This window comes from Lepidochelys olivacea, assembly GCF_965140295.1.
Source record: "Lepidochelys olivacea isolate rLepOli2 genome assembly, chromosome: 2".
Taxonomy (NCBI): domain Eukaryota; kingdom Metazoa; phylum Chordata; order Testudines; family Cheloniidae; genus Lepidochelys; species Lepidochelys olivacea.
In genome coordinates, this window is record NC_140412.1 from 100,817,321 (window position 1) to 100,839,210 (window position 21,890).

Below are 21,890 nucleotides of genomic sequence, written 5' to 3' on the forward strand. Positions count from 1 at the left end.
TATTGCCACTAGTTTATACTAAAAAGCAACCCTCCCCCAAAATGATTTGTCCTAATCATGACTCTTTTATTCACAAAAGTAAAAGGTGAATTTCTCACCCGCAGAAAGAAACTGTTCATGTTTTTTCTGTAAATGTGCCAAATTCGTGACAGCACAAATCCACATTTTTGAATTTTGCACTAAAAAAAATGGCGTTGAAGGCCAAGATGTAAGGGGGCGGGAAGTAGAGACTTTTCAGTTGCAAGCACAATATTCTAGAACACTGTCACAGACGAGGACAGGACAAGACCCAGCTTCACTCTTTTTCTGATCCAGTACATTCTTAAGTACATGTGTAACTAACAATTCAAGTAGAAGTAAGTATTGGCTTCAGAGGGACTACTCACAAGTTTGAATTTACACGTGTTTTTAAGTCTGTGCTGGATGAGGCCCTATATTCAGGTAACACTATAAGATGCATCTTTTTTGTTAGAACATCCCAAAAAAGAATCAGAATGGAAGAAAATTCAGTGGCACACTCAGAACTATTATCTTGGTCAGGGGTGGGCAAACTTTTTGGCCCAAGGGCCACATATGGAATTTGTATGGCAGGCCATGAATGCTCATGAAATTGGGGGTTGGGGTGTGGGCTCTTGCTGGGAGTGAAGGCTCTGGGGTGGGGCCAGAAATGAAGAGTTCACAGGGGTGGGAGGGGACTCCAGGCAAGGCTGGGGATGAGGGGTTCGGAGGTGGGGGTGGGGGAGATCAGTCTTTAAACCATGATTTGTGGACTTCAATAGCTCAGATATAAGTGAGAGGTTTATCGCAGGAATGGGTGGGTGAGATTCTCTGGCCTGCGTTGTGCAGGAGGTCAGACTAGATGATCATAATGGTCCTTTCTGACCTTAATATCTATGAATCAGGGGTGCAGGCTCTGGGTGCCACTTACCTCAAGCAGCTCCCAGAAGCAGCGGCATGTCCCCCCTCCAGCTCCTACGTGGAGGCACAGCCAGACGGCTCTGCACACTGCCCTGTCTGCAGGCGCTTGGGGTGGGGGCAATGTACGAAGCCCCGTGGCTGTCCCTACATGTAGGAGCTGGAGGGGGGACATGCTGCTGCTTCCAGGAGCTGTGCGGAGCAGACCCTGCTCCCCAGTGGGAGCGCGAGGGCCGGATTAAAATGTCTGGAGGGCCGGATGTGGCCCCCGGGCTATAGTTTGCCCACCCCTGATCTTGGTGATTAGAACTAGAAAAAGATACAGACTTGTCTTGGGGTAACATTTTCAGAAGTGCCTAAAGATGTGTCAACATTGCATCTGGGAGGTGCGATTCCTAGCATGAGTAGACAGACTTGCACTAGAGCCCTAAAAATGGCCGTGTGGATGTTGCAGCGCAGGCAATGACTTGGGCTAGCTAGCCAAGCTCAGAGCCAGGGCTGGGAAGGCTTGGACTCAGGTGTCTAGCTCAAGCACACGCCGCAACTTCCACACTCCTATTTTTAGTGTGCTAGCTGGAGCTGAGCTAGTGTTACTTTTACTCACCAGGAATCCCACCTCCCAGACCTATGCTAACTGATTTAGGATTAGAGCTGGTTGGAAAGTCTAACAGAACGTTGTTGCAATCGGAGAATGCAGATTCATCAAAAATGTTTCACAGAGAAAGGTTGATTTTGATGAAGTAGCAATGGTACCCAGGTATGGTTCTGTCAGAACTGGGGCCATATTCTGGGTCTAGAATGGGATGAAGCCCAGCCCAGTTCTTCTGACTTCCACTGGCACAGATCACAAAAGACCTCCGAATTGGCACAGTAACTAGATGCGAATTCAGCATAAACTAACAACATGTACAATAACCTTCCAGCAACTAATATCTCTGTATATTCCATTGTGGTATGTTCATTTGAATTAACATGCTGCAAGACAACACTGACAAGATTTTATGTCCATGTTGTTTGAGCATGTGTCCATATACACAATGGAGGCACTTGTTGGGACTCCTTAATTATGTGTTGAGTTTTTAAACATATGCACACATACACAGTGTCAGCTGAGGGGCCCTAAAAACTTGGTGACCCCGAGGGCCACACTGGCAATTTGATGGCAGCCTGGAGACTACATCCAGGCCTGCCCCTACAGTCTTTATTGATTTCAATGTGAGCTTTGCCTGGTAAAGGACATGAATTACAGATCAGTATTTTAGAAACCAAACATACCTACACAATCATCACAGTAACGTGCACTTTAATAAGCAATATCTAACCATATGTCAAGAAAGATTGGTCTTTTTTTGCTTCACCACCGAAGAAAACAGAACCATTTGAAATGAATTTGCATCTGGCTGGGGAATCACTCCTCTCCATGGACCTCTCTTCTATGTATAAGACATGGGGAGTTGGAGGGAAGCTGCAGGCTCCATTTTAGAACTCTGTAGGCCACGCATAGCCTTCAGGCCACACTTTAGGCTTGCTATATATGGCACTATTACCTGCCTTCGAATTTTAAACACCAGGAACAACATGTATCTTTATGGAAGATATAACTGCCTACGAATCACCAATCAAACATACTTCGATTCATTTAGCATGTGAATATCCTTCACTTAGTTATTCAGATCAGTGCAAATCAAGCCTTTTCCAGTAATGAACAAGATACTTTTTATACCATGTAAGATGGTGTGATCTAGAGGAAGGAGGACAGAAATGGAGTCAGGAGATACTGGCCTTGGGCGAGTCATTTAACCATTCTCTCTTAGTATCACCCCCTAAAGCATGGAGAATAGTTACCCACCTACCTCTGAGGAGTGTTGTGAGAATTAATGTCTGTACAGTGCTTTGAACACATATGCTAAAGTCTTCAAAAGCAGCTAATGATTTTGGGTGCTCAACTTGACACACCTTGAGAGAGATTGATTTTCAGGAAGCGCTGAGCATCCTGCAGCTGAAAACGAGACCCATTAAACATGTCTCAGGTTGAGTGAGCACCCAGAATCATGCATCACTTTTGAAAGCCTTGGCCATTAAAATATTAAAGTATCTGAATAATTATGAAACATGTCATAACATAATGCAACCATCACATCAATCATCTTCTCAGGCTGTACCTCAAGAAATCCAAGATTATCCAGGAAGTTTCGTAAGTAAGTGATAATTTTACTCCTGGTAATAAACTTCTGCCTCACAGAGTCATTCATGATCAAGTCTAAGTAACGTTGACGGTATCTGGTTTCCTACAAAGAATCACAAAAAATGATAATATAGATACTGATGAAGCACTGTATCCAGCTATTAAACCAACATTCAAAATTAAATCAAAATTACTACATAGTATGCATTTCTTTTGATTCAGATATTTCCCTCAGTAGGAAGAATAACCTGCATTCCTATTCCAGAAAGGAGCGAGAAGAAAGCAGATGTTATGACCTGCCAAACAGAAATCCAAATTAAAAAATAAAATCCCACATTTTTTTTAAAATGAAGTTTATGTTTCAGTTTAACTGTCCCAAATTCTTCCTTTTGAAACATAACATTAACCAAGTGTAAAAAAAACAACACAGGGATGTATTTGTGGTCTAAGCATCAGCCTTGGCATACCTAGACTCCCTTGAACTGTAGATTCAAATTAGGCAAGTCTGACTCAGCCTTCACAGTAAGTATATTGAGTGCCATGAAGAACTCTGAGATGGGATCTTTTTGGGTACTGTAGCAAGCTTCATTTGGGGGCCATCAGGCCTAGTGGTCAGGCCATGGCCAAATTCTCTCTCTCTCCGAGTCTTGGGACTATTGTTCTGGGCAGTCCAGAGGGCCCAGCAGCCAAGTCACAGTTCATTGTCCCCTGAAGTCCTCTGGGATCTCTCAGGTGGCTGAGGGAGAAGGGAAGTATAGGGGGACCTAGGCCCTCATTCTCCACCATGTCCTATCTGGGGGCTCAAGGGGAGAGAGGATGGGGTGGCTCTATCCCTTCTGGCTGCCAATCCAGATTAGCCTCCTCTGGGCTGCTTTCTACCTTCACTGCAAGCAGAAGGCTGGGGCCATGCCCCAAACTGAAGGGAAAACAAAAAGTCTCAATAATTCAGAGCCCCAGATGGTGGGAGATGGGGCCTTCCCAACTCAGAGTCCAGTTGTTGCTCCTAGTCAAAGAAAAGGGGGGGGGGAGGTGGGAAGGGGTTGTCAGGCTTCCAGCCAAGTCTTACTCACAGAGTTTCGTCCTTTCCGGGTTGATTGCTCTGCCTCAGTGGATACAGTCTGTCTGCCTTCCTTTAGGCTGCCCCTGGCCCCCCACACTCTATCAGCTTTGTTTGGAAATAACTGCCCAAATATCCTTGTATAAAATTGCCCCTTCCCTCTCTGTACAAGCTGGCTTCTGCCCTCCCGCACTCCAGTAGTGGCTGAAATTCAGTAATGGTGTTTGCATGCATATTCTTCATAAAGCATTTTGTGGCAGTTTGGGCTGAAAAGTGTTATATTAATTCAAGGTATGATAATGAGATCCATAGCTTTTTGTTTAAACTGTACAGACAAAAACAGGCCAACATGAATTTACCTGTACAAAAGAACCTAAAGTAAATCCCATGGAACAATTGCTTCCAGGCAGCTACTGATGGGCTCCCCAGCCATTGTCCCTGACTGAAGTTACCTGATCTTTGAATCCATAATGAAGATGAGGCAGCATATGCAAACATGGTGACAGCAGCGTTATTTCTGTAGCTATGATGCTAAGTTCTCCATGCTTGGTTCGCCCAGGATATCCCAAAACTCCTATGATGTCTCCTCGCCGCAGCTTATCTATGGTCTTAGTGAAAAGGTCTTCAGACTTAAAAAATCTGACAAAAAGAAGCAGCTGACTTAGAAATGTAGACTCCTTTCCAAACCATTAGTTTTCTGTCTAAGGTAGAAAATAACTTTTAGCAGTTAGGATAATTTTTTACAAGGATGGTTTTAGTTTAAGATATTTCTTTCTTGATTGAAATATAGTTATTTATGGTTATTGAGGGTAGATATAATAGATTACAATAATAATTTAAATAAAAAGTCACCTAAGTGAAGTACACTATGAATTTACACTAGTAACTAACTGCTTAAATGTGATTGAAAAGATCAGTCAACTTTAACTACACTACCCAAATTTGAATTATATTGCATTTTTTTGCCCCTTGATACTGTAACTATTCAAAAAAAGGATTTCTCCACTAAACCACTGGGTTGGTTAATAGAAATTAAAATCATCATTTTCGGAATGTAAGCAATCAAAAAAATAGATAGACAAGTACAGCAAATAGCCACAAAGATTCTTTCAGATTTTCACATGCATTCACTTTGACTATGTTCACATCCCTTTTGTATTTGCTCTCTGCCAATAGTCTAACATGTTTTCTTGCAGGAATATTTGCCCAACTAGAACATTTTAAGGGAATATTGCAGAAAGCAAATTTCAAATTCCTATTCCCAAGCACACGCCAGAAAACTGGATTTTATAAGAGTCACACTTGCATTCAGGAAACACATCCTCAACTGGGATAAAGCAGCATAGCTCCTTTGACATCCAATGTCTGATTTACCCCAGCTAAGGCGCTACCTCCCCCATATGTGTCCAATCAAAATAGAACATCACAGCAAACAGTTCAAGAACAACAAACACGTTGAAATCTGTTAGAAATCATTTGCTGAATGTTTGCATGCTAAGTGTGAATAAAGGTATAGACCCTAATCTGTTGCTGTAGAATTCATGAGCAGAAAAGAGCCAAATAAGACTAACAATTATTCACAACAAATAGTTTGCCCAGCCAAAGAGTAAAAATGCTTAGCCTTTAATTAGGCTATGGTTAGAAGCCCATTGAAGTGAGTGGGGAGACTCATCACATCAGTGTACTTTGGGTCACCCCTATAGAGCTTTATTCCTTTTGAAGCATTGTGCAAATATTAACTAATTAAGCTTCCTAGGAACTGCTGAGCAGCTGCTTGGAAGAGCACCATCAATAAGGGGTTAAAACCACAAAGTTCAGGGTAGTTTGGATCTGGATCTGAATTTTAGGTTTGGACCACAGAAAGGTTTGCTTACTTCTAACACTGAACAAGGAACTCCATTAGAATAAGGTAAACAGCTTTATTCCTAAAGCTACTCTCTCTCTCTTTCTGCTTCACTGCAAAGCTTCTGCCAGCAGCCTTCCCAGGCTCCCTGCAACAGATTTAAAGAAGCAGTGTGTACATGTGTATATATAGGCTCCACATTATTCATAAGTAACATTTACTCACTTAGCATTGGCCATAACTTGTAATTTAAATCCATTTCCCCGGAGATCATAGAAGAAGAGCTTTGCACCAGCAGATCTCTTGGCATGAATTCGTCCTGTAAATAAATAAATAAAATAGAGGGTTTTTTGGTCATTTATCTACAAGCAACCTGCTGGGAGAATTCCATGTCTAGCGACTAACCCGAGTGCTTCAGACCACAGGTGTCTGTACGGATGAGCTGGGGTTATCCAGCCTTTTCTTTCTTTGGACTATTTGATAAGAGAGAGACCATCTCATTGACCCATCTCCCCACCCAGAACCCCAGTTTGGACTACCAGAAAAGGCTCTGTTGAGCACTGGCAATAATCAGAATATAGTTTGAGAACTTATGATGTAGAGTTGCAAAGCCTGAAAATAATTATAGGAGAAGTGTATGTCTAGTGCCACATTCTATTAGACATTAGGATTATTCATAATCACAGAGCAGACTAAGTGCACTTTCCAATCAAGGTGCAGGATTTTGAAATTCTCTGTTCTAATATAGGGCTTGATCTATTTCTTGGATAACTTCAAAGCAAGAGACGATTACAGTGGTTAGCAGCCTCCTGTGAGAGGACACCTGCATGCTCATAGAGAGTTTCAGAGATTCCTCGAAAAATAAAGAAGATTGATATCAGTGACAGACTGTCCGGCTCATGATTTAGAACAAATACACTCTTCCGCACGATACAAAGGAGGCGATACTAGAATCGGTGCAGGTGATGAATGCAGGAATAACTGATCTGCTTCAGATATGACTAACCCAAACCTTCAATCAAAACTGAAGACAAGTTTTTGTTTTGTTTTGGAGTGGGACTTATTTTTTTAAAGGAATTCTCTCTTTTTTGTACCCCTGCACTTCCTGCAGCTGCTCTTAGTTCCAGGGAGGGACCAGTCCGCATGACATGACCAGGGATTGAGTGGAGGACAAAGGTGGCTTAAACTTAATTTTGCATGCCCTTGCCACTGCTAACCTGAGCACTCCTCAGTCACAGTTCAGGATTTGTACCCATAAATCCAGGGAGGGAGGTCAGGTTACTAGGTATGACTCACACCTCAGCTTCAACTCATAAATCCTCCTGCCTCAGGACATAAGGCAACCCCTAACTAAAGTTGGCCATGAAGGAACTTTCCCTGGGGCAAATTATTCTGTAACCATTTTCATTACCATTTTTTCACCTTCCTCTGAAGCAGCTGTTACTGCCAGAAACAGGATACTGACTAGATGGACTACTGATCTCATCCAGTATGACACCTCCTGTGACATTATACTTTAACCATCTGTGCTGACAGCCATGCTTCCCTTCAGTACACAAGCACAATCAAGATGGCAAGGAACACCATGGGGCTGATCCCTATGGGACCATCTCAAAATTCCAGTATCAGTTTATAGTCACTCTCTAGTTAAGATATGCTGTGTAACCTTGGGCAAGTCCTTTAGTCTTTCTTTGCTTCAGTTTCCACAGCTGTAAAATCAGTAGAGTAATACTTCCCTACCTCAAAGCAGTTTTATAAAGCTAAATGCATTAGTCTGTGAAGTGTTCGGAGAGTCTCAAATATTATAGAGCTACATATTACTCTAATTAATGTAATGGTTTAAGATAGCGTGGCAGGCATCCAGTTTTTGACCTGAACACCAAGTCGAAAAGGGACCCTGGTGGCTCCGGTCAGCACCACCATGGGCCGCTAGAAGTCCAGTTGGCGATGCTGGGGGGCTAAGGCAGGCTAGTCCCTACCTATCCTAGCACCGTGCTGCACCCTAGAAGCTGCACCTTAGAGACTAACAAATTTATTTGAGCATAAGCTTCCGTAAGCTATAGCTCACTTCATCAGATGTATATACGTGATGTTGTCATCTGCAACAGTAACAGCAGGTCTCTAAGGATGAAAGACTTAGTAAACTTAACTTCTATTTAAAAGGAAAAAAATATTATGTCCAAGTTTATGTTGTTCCCTGGCTCTCTACCCATTTGCAGAGATTTTCAGATGCTGGTTTTTACAGGCTAAGTCCAAGCTATCTCAGAGACTGCTTGATGCCCAGAACCAGATAGCTTAATGGACATTAGCATTAGAGAAATAGAGTAAAAAGCATGTGGTCCTCTCCAAAATCAGAGCAGATGACATTTTGTTTTACTTTTGTTGTATAGTAGTACATAATCTGAAAAGACACACAATATGACCAAGTAATTGGACCTCATTCAAATGTATGCTCTACTGCAACTCACCCTTCCATATGAACAACTAATAAATAAAATGGGAGCTTTGGGAGCAATTAGAAATTACTACCCTGTCATGTACTAACCTGCCAGAGATAAGTGTTTGTCAGGAAGTTGCTCTCCATTTCCGAGGTAGCTGAATTTGGCAAGGAATTCAGCAAGTGTCGTATCTGCATGGAATTTGTGTGGGTAAGGCTGTTCCCCTTTTTCTTTCAGCTGCTGGACAAAACCACTTCGAATCAAATGGTATAGCTGCAATGAAGATTTGGAGCAGAGTGAAGGACTTACAAATGATCTAGAGTCCAGTGTCAATAGTATAACTTTATATTATGTGCTGCAATATGAACTATTATTATGAGGGGGGCTGGTCGCACCTCCTATTATTAAAGTTCCATGATACTTCTCATTATAAGACCTGGTTTTCAGTTGCTTATAACTTTGCCACACGTTAACTGTTCGGGCTGCAGTTTTCCCGTGCCAAGTGTCTGCCTCAGGCTGAATTGTTTTTTTAAAGATTTTCAGCCAAAATGGTTTGACTGTTTCTGAGAACAAGGCTAGATATTGTTTAGCTAAAACATGTTAAAAAATTCAGATGAGCTTTTCTTTGAAAAGCTATAGTATCCCCATGCTTGGGAGCAGGGAACTAGAAATCTGGCTGCGGGAGGCCTGTGTGTCAGGTATGTGCTATTTGCCATCCCCACAAAAATCTGCCAGAGTGTGGCCAAGTTATAAGCCCTTGAAAAATATTGCCGTTTGTGCATGCTGCTTAGATTTTAGCAGCTACAATTCCCTGCCGATGCGGTCTACACTGGGCATGCTGCAGCCTGGCACGGAGCAGGACTTCCTCTGAACTTGCAGCTCTGTGCTGCATCTCCAGTTCCAGACACCGGAACGGAGAACAAGGAACCTGTCTCTCCTGTGCTCTCAGTGACCCCCCTACGTGGCCCAGGCAGCATAGAGGAGGAAGCCATCAGAGTCGATTACACAGGGGAGAAAAGCTGAACCTGCAGGGAGGAAAGTGCAGATGGGGATGGGGAGCTGGGGGGGAGGAGAGACTGGCTTGTCTAAACTTAAAATGCTACAGCAGCGCCGCACAGCATTTCAGTTTAAACGCTACCTATGGTAATGGGAGGATTCTTCCATCAACCTAGCACTGTCTACACGGGGACATAGGTTAGCTTAATTTTGACACTCAAGGCTATGGATTTTTCACACCCCTGAGCGCGGTAGTTACGCCAACCTACTCAGTATAGACTAGGCCAGAGACTCAGAACCAGTTGGAAAGATGTGAGACATGACAGAACTGATGAGGAGCCAGAGTAGATGGGGCCTGGTTGAATCAGGAAATGAAATCAAGAATGGATAGTGAAGAAGGCTGACTGTAGGATCCATGTCTCATTTGTTGCAGACGTTGGAAGGTGTTTAGTGAAAGAGAAAGGACAGTCTCATGGTTAAGGCAGTTGAATGCTGCCCTGGAGGATTGGATTCTATCCCTGCCTCTGCCACAAAGTTCCTGTGTGATTCTGGGTGAATCACTTAAGCCAAACTTTCTCCAAATCAGAAACTCTTAAGAGAACCTACCCAACAATCAGCAATATTCAAAAGCAGGTAAACAAGGAGCAATTTTTTTTTGTCAACTAAAGCTTGACACGCGAAAAGAAGGGTAAACTCTTTGGGGCAGGGATGGTCTTTTATTGTGTGTGCGCGCACACACGGCCCAAAACAATGGGACTCCAATCCCAGAATGAGGCCTGTCAGTGCTACTGTTTAACACAAACAAATAATAAAATCTGTTACATGAAATTGAGAATTATATGGCAACAAGGAGAACTGGTCACCACATGCCTTCCTCCTGCATATGTTACCAAAAACAGGAACTTTCAGCCATCAGCCTCACCCTCCTTGACCGAATACCAAACAAGAAGGATGATAGCAATGTGTTAACTCCACTTCTTTCTGATTCTAGATGATTCCGTGGCCAGTCCCAGTTTACACAGTGGTTTCCAAAGCAGCACAATCAGAAATAATTCTGGGTCCTAAAAATGACCGCTTCTCATATGACAAACTACAAACATTTCAGAAGCTGTAACGAGCTAATCTTGGCAAACTTAACACTAGGGGGTGCGGCTAGCCATTTGTTCTAATACAGGCACAGACATTGACCTCAACTGAGTTATGTCAATTTACACCAGCTGAGAATCTGGCTCACAGTTTCTTAAATGGTAGTTTCAGTTTGGGAGAAATTGAATAATTTATCTTGACATTCTGTCTAGATCTATCCACCCTGCTTCTCTATCCTCATGCTAACTGGAATTTGAAGTGAGACAATATTTGGAGACACAAATTGCTAGATAATAGGGTCTCCATATCACTGAGAAACTCCTTGGCATATACTGATTCAAGGTATTTCTAATTCTGATAAAGATAAGGGATATTGCCATCTACTGGTCTCTTAAGCAAGCTGCACCATGGAATCGCTTTCCTCTGGTAGGTATCTATCCTTTGATCATCATTATTAAACATGTATGTTATAGCCTATTCCTGCTTCCTACTTATTTTAGTAATAAAAGGCCAAATTCTCAGCTGGTGTAAATCAATGGAGCAACACTGATTTAAATCTGTCAAGGATCTGGTTTGAGAGAGAGAGAGAGAGAGAGAGATCAGATGTCTGAAGTTGGTCTCTGTGTTTTATATACGCATAGATGAGCATACTATTTTGAGTTTAGAAATACACAGGATTACCCTTTTAGCATGCTGTTTTTCCATATTTTCAACAATTACCAGGCTCCCACTCCTGTAATATGCCTGAGCTAGCATACGTCTGCAGTTCATCAGAATAAAGAACAGACTGTTTTGCTTCAACAGAGGACTTTGGAATTGATTTATAGGCTGGATTAAACTTTCCCCTTTGATGGCTATTGACTTGATGCCTGGCTATAAATCATACGTGGAATCACAAGGTTGCAGTTTATACAATCGGTTGCTAATTTGCTAAGAATCAACAGCAGTGGAAATGGAAGTGAAACCCTTTATTATTAAGGCCTCCACAAAGAGGGACTTCACATGTTAAACTCAAAATGCTAAGATAATTGCAATCATTCAGCTGGCCTACTGTTTGAATTTACCTGAGAGTTGCTGCTTAAATGTCTCCTGTGACATCAACCATCTGTTTGGCAGTAAGGAACACTGGACAATCTATTAAACAGCAGTGGGATTCAAAGGAAAGGATAGAGCCCTTTTGAAGGTTTTACTTTTGAAACTCCACGCCTTTCCTAAAAACTAGTTAAAAAAACAACATAACAGGGAGTATGCAGTGTTGTTGTAGCCATGTTGGTCCCAGGCTATTAGAGACACAAGGTGGGTGAGTTAATATTTTATTGGACTAACTTCTGTTTGAAACAAAAGTTTGAGCTTACAGAGAGAGGAACCCAGTATCACCTGAAAAGCTTGTCTCTCTCACCAACAGAAGTTAGTCCAATAAAAGATAATGGGGAGTAGCTGCTCTTCACAGTGCTTTTATGTAGTGGTTAAGATTTTAATTTAACTCCCGTTCATGATTCTAAACTCTTCTACAATCCAAAAGATCAACACACCCACTATGTTCAAACTGCAAAGTCAGCTGAGCAACTGACTACGGTAAATCAGCTTTTGCCATTAACTTCAGTTATGTTACTATAAAATCCAGCCTTGGTCTCAAAGACATTGATGATTTAAAAAACAAACCAACAAACAAAAACACTGCTTTGTTCTAGGCTTGCCTCTATAAAAATGAAGAGCCATATGAGCATATGTCAACTCACTTCCATAGGAGGAGGTTGCATACATCTATGAGGCCACACAGATGACATTTTGGATTAAAGTGGAGTTATAATATCAAGCTTGAGCAATGGGCCTCAACTGCTGAGTAGATTCTTACAGATTGTTCTAACACAGCTATATCCCTTGTTCTTCAACCAAAAACCATTCACCATGCAACAGTACATTTTGTTGATGTAATTCAGGTGTAAATCTTATTATATCCCTCATGGTTATTGTACATTGGGCTGTATTCACCTTCTGGTAGAGTTCTAACTAGCCTGAGCACTAAATGGCATGAATTCCAAATAATTCACAAGGATACATGGGGAAATCTGAAATATTTGGAGATGGATGTCTATTCTGCATCAATGGAAAAAAAATTTCATTTGAACAAAAAAATACATATATATTTGTTCTATCATCTGTTCCAAACAGCTGAAGTGTTGAAGAGCTAAAAGGCAAACATCAGAATAGGATGGCCACCATAGCAGAGTCAATCACAATGGGACACAAATACCTTCTGTAACATATGAATAAGAACTCTGAGCTAATATTCCACCAACTACTGTGTCCTTTTGAAGCCAATGTACAATCAAGGGGGGAGGAAAAGAGGACCAAAGAATATATTTTGAGACATACAGATCTGCTCATTATCTCCACATATTGCTCATGAGCAGCAATATTCTACCTTGTGACATTACTAATTCCTTCACCTCTGCAAGGCAGCTGGCTTTATTGAATGAACCAAGGGCGTTTCTTTCTAATGTAACTACTGAGTAATCGCTTGTACTATCACTTCTTCCACAGGTACCCATATGCTGGGGTGGAAAAACTGGCTTCCCCTCCCTTTTTAGCTTCCTCCTGCACCCCAACCTTTGAGAACACTTCACAGCTAAACTGAAAGTGATGTATTCAAGATTACATTTAATACTATTGGAGGCTAATTAAGGAACAGAGTATTCAGGACTTGTTCTCTTCATGGATGTGGAGTCTCATCATTAGAAAAGTGAAGCTGTATGTCTCAGTGCTACTACCTCCACTGTCTTGCTATGCTACAATTTGTATAGCGGCTTATAATAATGTGTATATGAAATGCCGATAGACCCTGGTCATCAGCAGGTGGGATCGAACTGGGGACCTCTGGAGCTTAGTGCATGAGCTTCTACCGCATGAGCTAAAAGCCAACTGGCTGTTTGCTAAGGCTATAGAGCAGACTCATTTAACTCTCTCTAAGTGGTCTTGGTGCCACTAGATGAAACCAAGAACCACACCCAGAAAGTGTGTGGGTTACATATAATCAACTTTACTATATAAAATGTTGGCCAAAATTTTCAAATATAGGTACCTAAAGTTAAGGTGAATTGGTAGTGGACTATAGAATCTATTTGAAATCAATTAGTAGTGGTCTCAGGGTAGCCAGCTTTCTTCCTGCTTTGTACCAAGACAGCAGAACAAGTAGGAACAGGAGTCAGAGTTGGTGCTGTGGTGATTTTGACCGATTCTGATGTCAATATAATAGAGACAGAGATAAACATCTTGTGAGATTCAATTAAAACACAATGAATATCAAAAGTTGCCTCTGCGTCATATTGTTTGTTTTAATAGTGAAATGAGTTTTTATATGGTACCATAATTTACTTGTCACTTCACAGACCGGGGTGGGGGTAAGTAAACCATGATTACATGGATTCAAGGATGTCCATACAGGGGTTTGTACCAGTTCAACTAAACTGATTTTGAATTGTAATTATACCAGTCCAATTGGGTATAGACTCTTTGGAGTAGAATCCCCCAAAATTAAAAATTTTGCATATTTTGTGTGTCAAAACACCACAATATAATCACACCAGTTTCAATTTTTTGGTAACTTAAAAATACCTGTCAGCAAGTATGTCTGTAACAACACAGGCAGTGAAAGAGAGTGTCCCAAGAGTAGAGTGTTAAAGAAATGCCTATGACTACACCGTTCCTGTTTCTCGGTTATGCTTTTGTTGGGCGGCTCAGGGTATTTGGGTGTGCTGGAGAGGGCTGCATGGGTCCCCGCCACACCAGACACCTGCACACACACACACCAGAGCCCAGCCACAGGGCCAGATACCCATATCCCCTCCCACTGAGAGCCCAGTTGCAGGCTCTGAGCAGCTTCATTATTGTCCCGCTGGGCAGATGACCTATACCTCCTGAAAGCGGGGGGAGGGGGAAGGGGAGGGAGAGGAGAGGAGAGGAGAGGAGAGGACCACAATTTAAAGTTTTGATCACCCGCAGAATAGCTTGAATCACACCCCCGCCCAGCTGTCCTCCCCACCCCAGTCTCCCCTCCCAGAAAGCAGCAGCCCCCTCCCTGCTGCTCCCAGGTGTTGCTGCCTCTCCCCGTGGGACACAGCTCACTGGTTCTGGCAGCTACCATGCAGAGAGAGGGCCTGGTTGCACATGTGACCAAGCAGGGCTGGGTTCTGCTAGGTCCAGCAGCCCCTAGCAGCAGCCAGCAGCGCCAATTCTGCGGGAAAAATTAAAGTCTGTGCAGAACATTAATTCTGCATTATGCAGTGGCACAATTCCCCCAGGAGCAATAGACAAAATCTTCTTTGAATGGCCATTAGCAGCACATCTCAAAAGATTCAAAACAGTTTAAGTCCAGTCCTGCTTATAGTCAGTTATAGCTCAGCAGGGAATACTCACCTGGGGTCCATATTCCTCTTCAGGTTCTCCTTTTCCCTGGTCAGACACAGTCTTGGGCTTAGTTGTTTGAAAATCCCTGCAAAAGAAGAATCTCCACAGTGAATTCACACTGAACTTTCAGAGGACACTGCCAGTTCTTGTAGGCCCAATATGCTGCACTTTCCCCAAAAAAGCTAAATATGTTTTTAAAGGAGCTTGGTTACAAACCTTAATATGAATGAATTCCACCCCGATTTCTTTATATCAATGAAACAGCAGTGCCAACCCCAAGCTTTCAAAAATCATGATTCAGGCTCCGAAAACTTATAAGATTTAAAAAATAATAAATGCAGGGTTTTTATTTGCCTTCTTGGTTTTGAGCATTTATGTTTCATGCTTGCAAGCTTTCCTCTACAACAGTGTGGGTTAGAAATGTGCTTTTGTTTAAATTGAAGCTGAGATTCTTAGATAATCACCTGACTCCAGAAGCTGAGGCTTTATGAAGAATAAAGCCTCATGATTTTTATCATGAGAGCTGGCAACAGTGAGAAAAATAAGTGTATTTTATTTAGGGTCAAACACAGCAGCATTGTTCATGAGGATCAAAGTGAAACTGAAAAGAATAAGACTATAAACAAAAGCAAATTACCATTGCCCAAGCCTAATGAAATGCAAGAAGTGAACCAAAAAGTTGAAGTATGGACTAGTACATTCATTATATTAAGTAAGATGAAAATATTTTAAATATCTAGTCATTTGTAACAAGTGAGGCTTTTTATATATGAAATCTTAATGTAACAGTGTGACTTAAAATCAAGCTTTTGTTTTTAGTCATATTGAGGAGATTTAATCAAATGTGTTACAGATCATGCTAGATATCTGAGTGGCTACACAAAGACTACATAGCAAGTGAACCAATGCCCTAGTATGCAACTAGGGGTGATATATTTCAGACAAATCTGAGGTCCTGCCCTTTGTAGTCATTAAAGATCCAATGGAAACTGCTATAGAAATTAGGGTGTTAACTCCAGGCAGGGTTCTGGCCAAATTCAGATCAGATAGTTACATTCCATTCACTTAAATTTCTCCTGAAGTTTCAAGTGGAAAAAAAAGTTATTTATCCTGGCCAAGCATTTACGTCCTAACTGTTGGTTGTTTTTTTCCTGAGAGGAGGAGGAAATGGGGGGTGTTTTAAATGTTGCTGTTCACTGTATAATGGCTGCCTTCCCACAGAACGGGCAGCATGTCACTGGGATCTGAAACTCAGTTCCTGCAGATGTGGTTTGTTCACTTCTTTGGGGCCCACTGATGAAAGGTTGTAGAGAAAGATCAGTCATGATGTTTAGTAACAATGGGTCTGATCCTGAGAGCCAGGAGTCAGTGGGAGCTGGGCTGCTCTTATCAAACCTGAGGATTCGGGCTCGTTAATGTTTAAAAATTATGAATACAAAATGGGCCCTGATTTACCCCTGCCCTGTGGCCCTTTTACTCCAGTGAGGCTAGCACAAAGGGAACCTAGGGCCGGTGTAAGGCCCCCACCTTTGGGCAATACCCCGGCACAGAAAGCTCTACTAGCACTGTCAGCTCTATTCCAAACCTGAGCATAGGCTGGGCACAGCAGGTGCTGGGCACAGCAGGTGCAGGGTACAGGGGGAGGAGGCAGACTGGGGGTGGGAAGGTGTTGCTGGGGAAGATCTGTTCCACTGGCAAGTCTATGTCCCTGCCAAGCCCCACAAGGGCCTTTGCAAAAGGGGCACAAGTTACAGTAGCACAGTCCATTGCACTGGTGCCTGCGCAGGGATGGATCTGGCCCTGGTCAGGGCTAGTGGATTTGCAGGTGACTTCAGGTTGCAACATCCAGTACCGTTCACTAATGATCAACTAGTGAGTTGATCTAAAAAGTTTTAAGTGTTGAGTTTTCTGGAGGATTCATCCCCAACTGATTGCCAGCCACTATTGCCAGGGCTGTCTTGCCCTGCAGGACTCAAAGCAGAATTTCCATAAATATCAACTGCAAATTTCTGCCTGCACTGAAAATAAATCAGCTACCTACGGCACTGACATCGGCTCAAAACTCTGCAGTGTCTCAACCACAGACAGCCTCTTCACATCAGCAGCCTTATTGGATCCTTGAATCAGTTTGACCGTGAATAGAAAACTGAAGGGTAAATCCACTTTAGTTTCAGATGCAAAGAATACTCCAACATAATAGCACTAAATAACAGCTAGATGGTGCTATTATGTTGGATTTCAGAGTAGTGGATTTTCAGAGCTATTATGTTGGAGTATTCTTTGCATCTGAAACCAAAGTGGATTTACTTTAAGTTTTCTGCTTAAAGAAGCCATGCAGAGAAAATTGATATTAAATTCAGTCCTGTAGCACCATCACAGGGACTATGAAATGGACTCCCACACTGTCAGTGGACTGCCTCACTGGGACTGTATCATCAGTGAGACAGCATACCATCAATAAAAACCACACACAAAAAAATAGGTGATGATCTAAGACATCCACTGCATGGTCACATTCCACCACCCAAGAGGCAGAAGTCCAGAAAGAGCTTTGCCTCTGAAAATCCCTTACCCCAAAATACCACTGTGGCAGGCTACAGAGTTACAAAAAATGCCAGTGATCCTGGAGAATCTGCTTCCTTCAGGACAATTCTCTTCAGGCACTGACCTCAAAGAAAAAACACTGATGTACTCTAAAAATTGAGAGAGAGCTGGGGTGGCAAAGACCTATGACAACATGATCAAGTGGAAGATGAGGAACGCCTCAGAACAGGAATGCAGAGAGGCTAGAGAAATATTTAATCACTGCCCCGCATCAACATCCTGTACCCCTGAGGAACTATTTGTGATAAGTGACAACACCAAGTCTTAGCTGTGGTTTTGGAGCAATGACCTATTATTAACCACTGGTATATAGGGGCCAGATTCTCAGCTTCTGTAGATCACCTAATCAATGGAGTTATGTTGGTTAGATATATACTGATTTACACCAGTTAAATCTCCATCAATTTTGATGGAGTTATGTTGATTGACATCAGCGGAGGATCTGGCCCTGAGAATTCTTAATAGCTACCACAAAAGAGACCCATAACTAGAAATCAGATAAATGGGGAAGAAATTTCTAAAGCAAGCATATAAAACTCTGATTTCTTCACAATCCAATGAATGTACACAACATCCTGCACCCATGCACTGCTGCCCAGAACCAACAGGTTACATGTAAGGAATGGACACATTCTTATCTGCCAAGAGATAATCTTGGACACTGTTCTAAATTCATTCCTTCACCAGGAATGGAAAGTTTCCTTGTCTTTGATGATTCCTCTAGAAATCAAATATTGTAAAAAAAAAACCAAAAAAAAACCACCAATCCAAAACTGCTTGAAGTATTTGTGTCCATTGCCACCCTTAGCATTCACCACCATAAAACCGAATATCTGAAATCGGCTGTTGCTCTGCTCTCTTCAAAAATGCATTATTGCAGGTGATGTAGTATCATCCCTGTGAATTGCACCTTTGGCCTCTGAAATTGTTTTCCAACTGTCTAGTGTCTTCACACTACGTTACAGTATTGCACACACCGGCGCTTTATCCCAAAATTATGGCAAAGGAAAAACAGATGAAAGATCTCTGTGGATTTGTTTTCTCAGTCTTCCTAAACCAGAAACATCTTCCATCCAAAAGTTAACTACTTGTAGCCCAGCTAACCTTTACAAAAAGGAGTCTTATAACAAAATTATAGTTCTTCCTTCATCATATACAAGTTTTGGTTTTTTTTACTCTAGTGACATAAAACTGGAATAATGGGTTCCATCTAAAATTGTCATACTTCCATACTTATGCTTGTAATCAATCAAACCAGCTGATTGGGCAAACCGTTGATATTTTTACTGGTGTATCTGAAAGGACCTTTTAATACACTAAGATGTACTATTAGGGGAAAGAAGAAGCCGCTTCACTGGATACACCTGACATTGTTAGGTACAGTAACTCCTCACTTGCATCCGATGAAGTGAGCTGTAGCTCACGAAAGCTTATGCGCAAATAAATTGGTTAGTCTCTAAGGTGCCACAAGTCCTCCTTTTCTTTTTGCGAATACAGACTAACATGGCTGTTACTCTGAAACTCCTCACTTAAAGTCATCCCGGTTAACCTTACATTGCTGATCAATGAGGGAACATGCTTGTTTAAAGTTGTGCAATGCTCCCTTAGAAGTCTTTGGCAGTCACCAGCTTTGTCCACTGCTTGCAGGAAGAGCAGCCCATTGCAGCTAGCTGGTGGGGGCTTGGAACCAGGGTGTACCGACAGCCCCCGCCCACCCCCCCTCCCACATCAGCTCCCCGCTCCCCTAAGTTTCCTGTGCGGCAGCCACCCAGCAGGCTATCAATTGCCAGCAGTTCAGCTGTCCCTCCCCCCACTGCCATGTGCTGCTCCTGCCCCCTGCTTTGGAGCTGCTCTCCAGAGCCTCCTGCTTGCTCTGCAGGGGAGGGGCGAAGAGGGGGGCTAACGTCAGGGTGTCCCCCTCTCCCCTACTCCTGCCCCGCGCTTATCCCTTCTCCATATAGAGCAGGGTGGGGACAGGACAGAGAGACCACAGCTGTTGTCTCAACCTCCTGATCTTTTTAAAGGCAATGTACTTAGAGTTGGGTCAGCACACTTAAAGGGGCAATGCATTAAATTGTTTGTTTAAAACTTATACTGTGTGTGTGTGTATATATATATATATATATATATATATATATATATAAATAAAATATAGTTTGTCTGGTGAAAAAAATTCCCCTGGAAACTAACCCCTCCTATTTACATTAATTCTTATGGGGAAATTGGATTCGCTTAAAGTCACATTTTTCAGGAACATAACTACAGCATTAAGTGAGGAGTTACTGTACCAGCTTGAAACTATTTCCCACATTGGTCTACTCCTTCACGGACTGGGCCCCGTGTAAAACTTGGGATGGCTTCTTGGGATGCCGACTCCAGTCGGCAGTCGGGTGACTCATTCCATGACATTATGTAAAATTGCAGAATTGCCTGTAATTCATCCCTGAAAGTCAGTAGACAGATACTATTCTTACCTCAAGAGAAAGAAGTTTAAAATAGAAATACGGACAGCCATAGCAATTAATGTGTTGCATCACAAAGAGGTGACCACGAATCATAGAAATACAGTAAGTAGAGCTGAATGATACCTATCCCCCACACTAAAGCAAGAAATGGCCCATTCGTCTCAAAACATGTATTTTCTTTCCAGAGCAGTTGAAAATATCAAGGTGTGGGGGGAAAAAACAACAGTATTTACTACATTTTCTACCGGCAAAATTAAAGAGAAAGATTTTCTCTTTTCCAGCTTGCAATCCCATAACGGATACTACTGGAACTCCTCATGCAATATATCGCAAGACAAAATATTAAATTGAGAGAAGGCAACGACAAAACATTAAGTGTAATCATAATTGCACGTAGCATTTATTAGAGTGCTTTATATGTTAATGAACTGACAATTAGTTTGCAAACAATACGTAAATTAGAACAGGAATATTTTCACTAAAAAAAAATCATTTAAAAAAATTGAATTTCAATTTTTTCACAACACTCCTCATAATGATGGCCTGTTTGGCAACAATGGCTTACCCTGAAGAGACAGCTGAAGTCTTTCCTGGATCTGTCATCTTTGCAAAGCTGAGAGCAGATGAAGTTACAGCATAAGTTACAGCATGGAATGCTTGATCTGTTCTTTCACTTAGCTTTATATGGACACTTGAAGGTAGTCACGTGAGTGTCAGAAATTTAGAAAGTGAAAGTTAAACTTCATGCTCTACCCTAGATTTGTGACTGCTCTTGTTTTTTTAAGACATTATATGGGCACCTATAAAGATTAATGAATTGAAAATGAGGGGATAATACATATAAGGGGATTTTTAATTGGGGTCCAAATGACTCAGGTTTAAAATATCTCCTCTTTCACCTTCCCTATCCAAATATAAACACTTATCTAAAGACTTGCAGCCACCACCCATTTACCAGAAAAGAGTCCGATTCCTTTAATTCAATACAGTGTGGTGTCACAGTGCCAGGGTTTTTTTTTGTTTGTTTGTTTTACGTATTCAGCTCAGAGGAGTAGGAAGAAACATACTTCCTGTTGTTAAATGCTTACAGGAATTATGTTTTACTCTGACTCTTAGCCCTTGTCTACACTCACGGGTGGCAGGTTTGTAGAAATTTTGGAGGTACCCAGAACCCAGCCCCCCCCCAAAGTCTCCCCCCACCTGCCTAAGGCTCTGGGATGAGTTTGGGTGGGATGAGGAGGTCTGGGGTACAGGCCTTGGGTTGTGGATTAGGGTGCAGGAGGGGTGCAGGCTCTGGGATGGGGCAGGAGGGGGTGAAGGGTGCAGGCTCTAGGAGGGAGTTTGGGGGCAGGAGGGGTGCAGGGGTGAGGGCTGTGGATGAGAGGTTTGGGGTGTGGGAAGGGGCTCAGGCCTGGGGCAGAGGATTAGGGTGAGGGGTTGATAAGGGCTCTGTCTGGGGTGTTGGAGAGGCTCAGGGCTAAGGCGGAAGGGCAGCCTGCCCTGCCATTACTGAATGGGGGGTACTAGGACCCTGTGGCAGCAGTTGATGAGGGGAGCTGGGGGAGCAGAGTCAGCATGAGCTGCAGGTTCTGAGGCCTGGGGAGGTGAGCGTGGGCAGCAAGTGGGGGCCAGGGGAACACTCAGGGGAGGTGCGGGGAGGCAGCATGCAGGGCCTGGGGAGAGACCCGGTCCCAAATGCCGGTGGAGCTGGGCTCCCATGCCCTGAATATTGCTTGAGCCCAGGCACCACGAGTGTATATAACTCACCGCCCATCTACACTACGAGTTTAGGTCGAATTTAGCAGCGTTAGATCGATTTAACCCTGCACCCGTCCACACGAAAAAGCCATTTGTTTACTTAAAGGGCTCTTAAAATTGATTTCTGTACTTCTCC

The 21,890-nt window shown here is 42.6% G+C and overlaps 1 protein-coding gene across 1 annotated transcript in view; it reads right to left on the bottom strand.

Moving 5' to 3' along the window:
- Positions 1-20,620, bottom strand: part of LOC311515316 (lysine--tRNA ligase-like) — a 33,033-nt gene extending 12,413 nt beyond the window's left edge. Inside the window, exons 1-6 of the mRNA XM_084618308.1 lie at positions 20,562-20,620; positions 14,937-15,012; positions 8,546-8,711; positions 6,226-6,319; positions 4,610-4,796; positions 3,078-3,203 (exon numbers count right to left, since the gene is read on the bottom strand). Coding sequence (XP_084474434.1) covers positions 3,078-3,203; positions 4,610-4,796; positions 6,226-6,319; positions 8,546-8,711; positions 14,937-15,012; positions 20,562-20,599 — 687 coding nt within the window. The 5' untranslated portion in view covers positions 20,600-20,620. The remainder of the gene's footprint in view (positions 1-3,077; positions 3,204-4,609; positions 4,797-6,225; positions 6,320-8,545; positions 8,712-14,936; positions 15,013-20,561) is intronic.
- Positions 20,621-21,890: the final 1,270 nt, after the last annotated feature.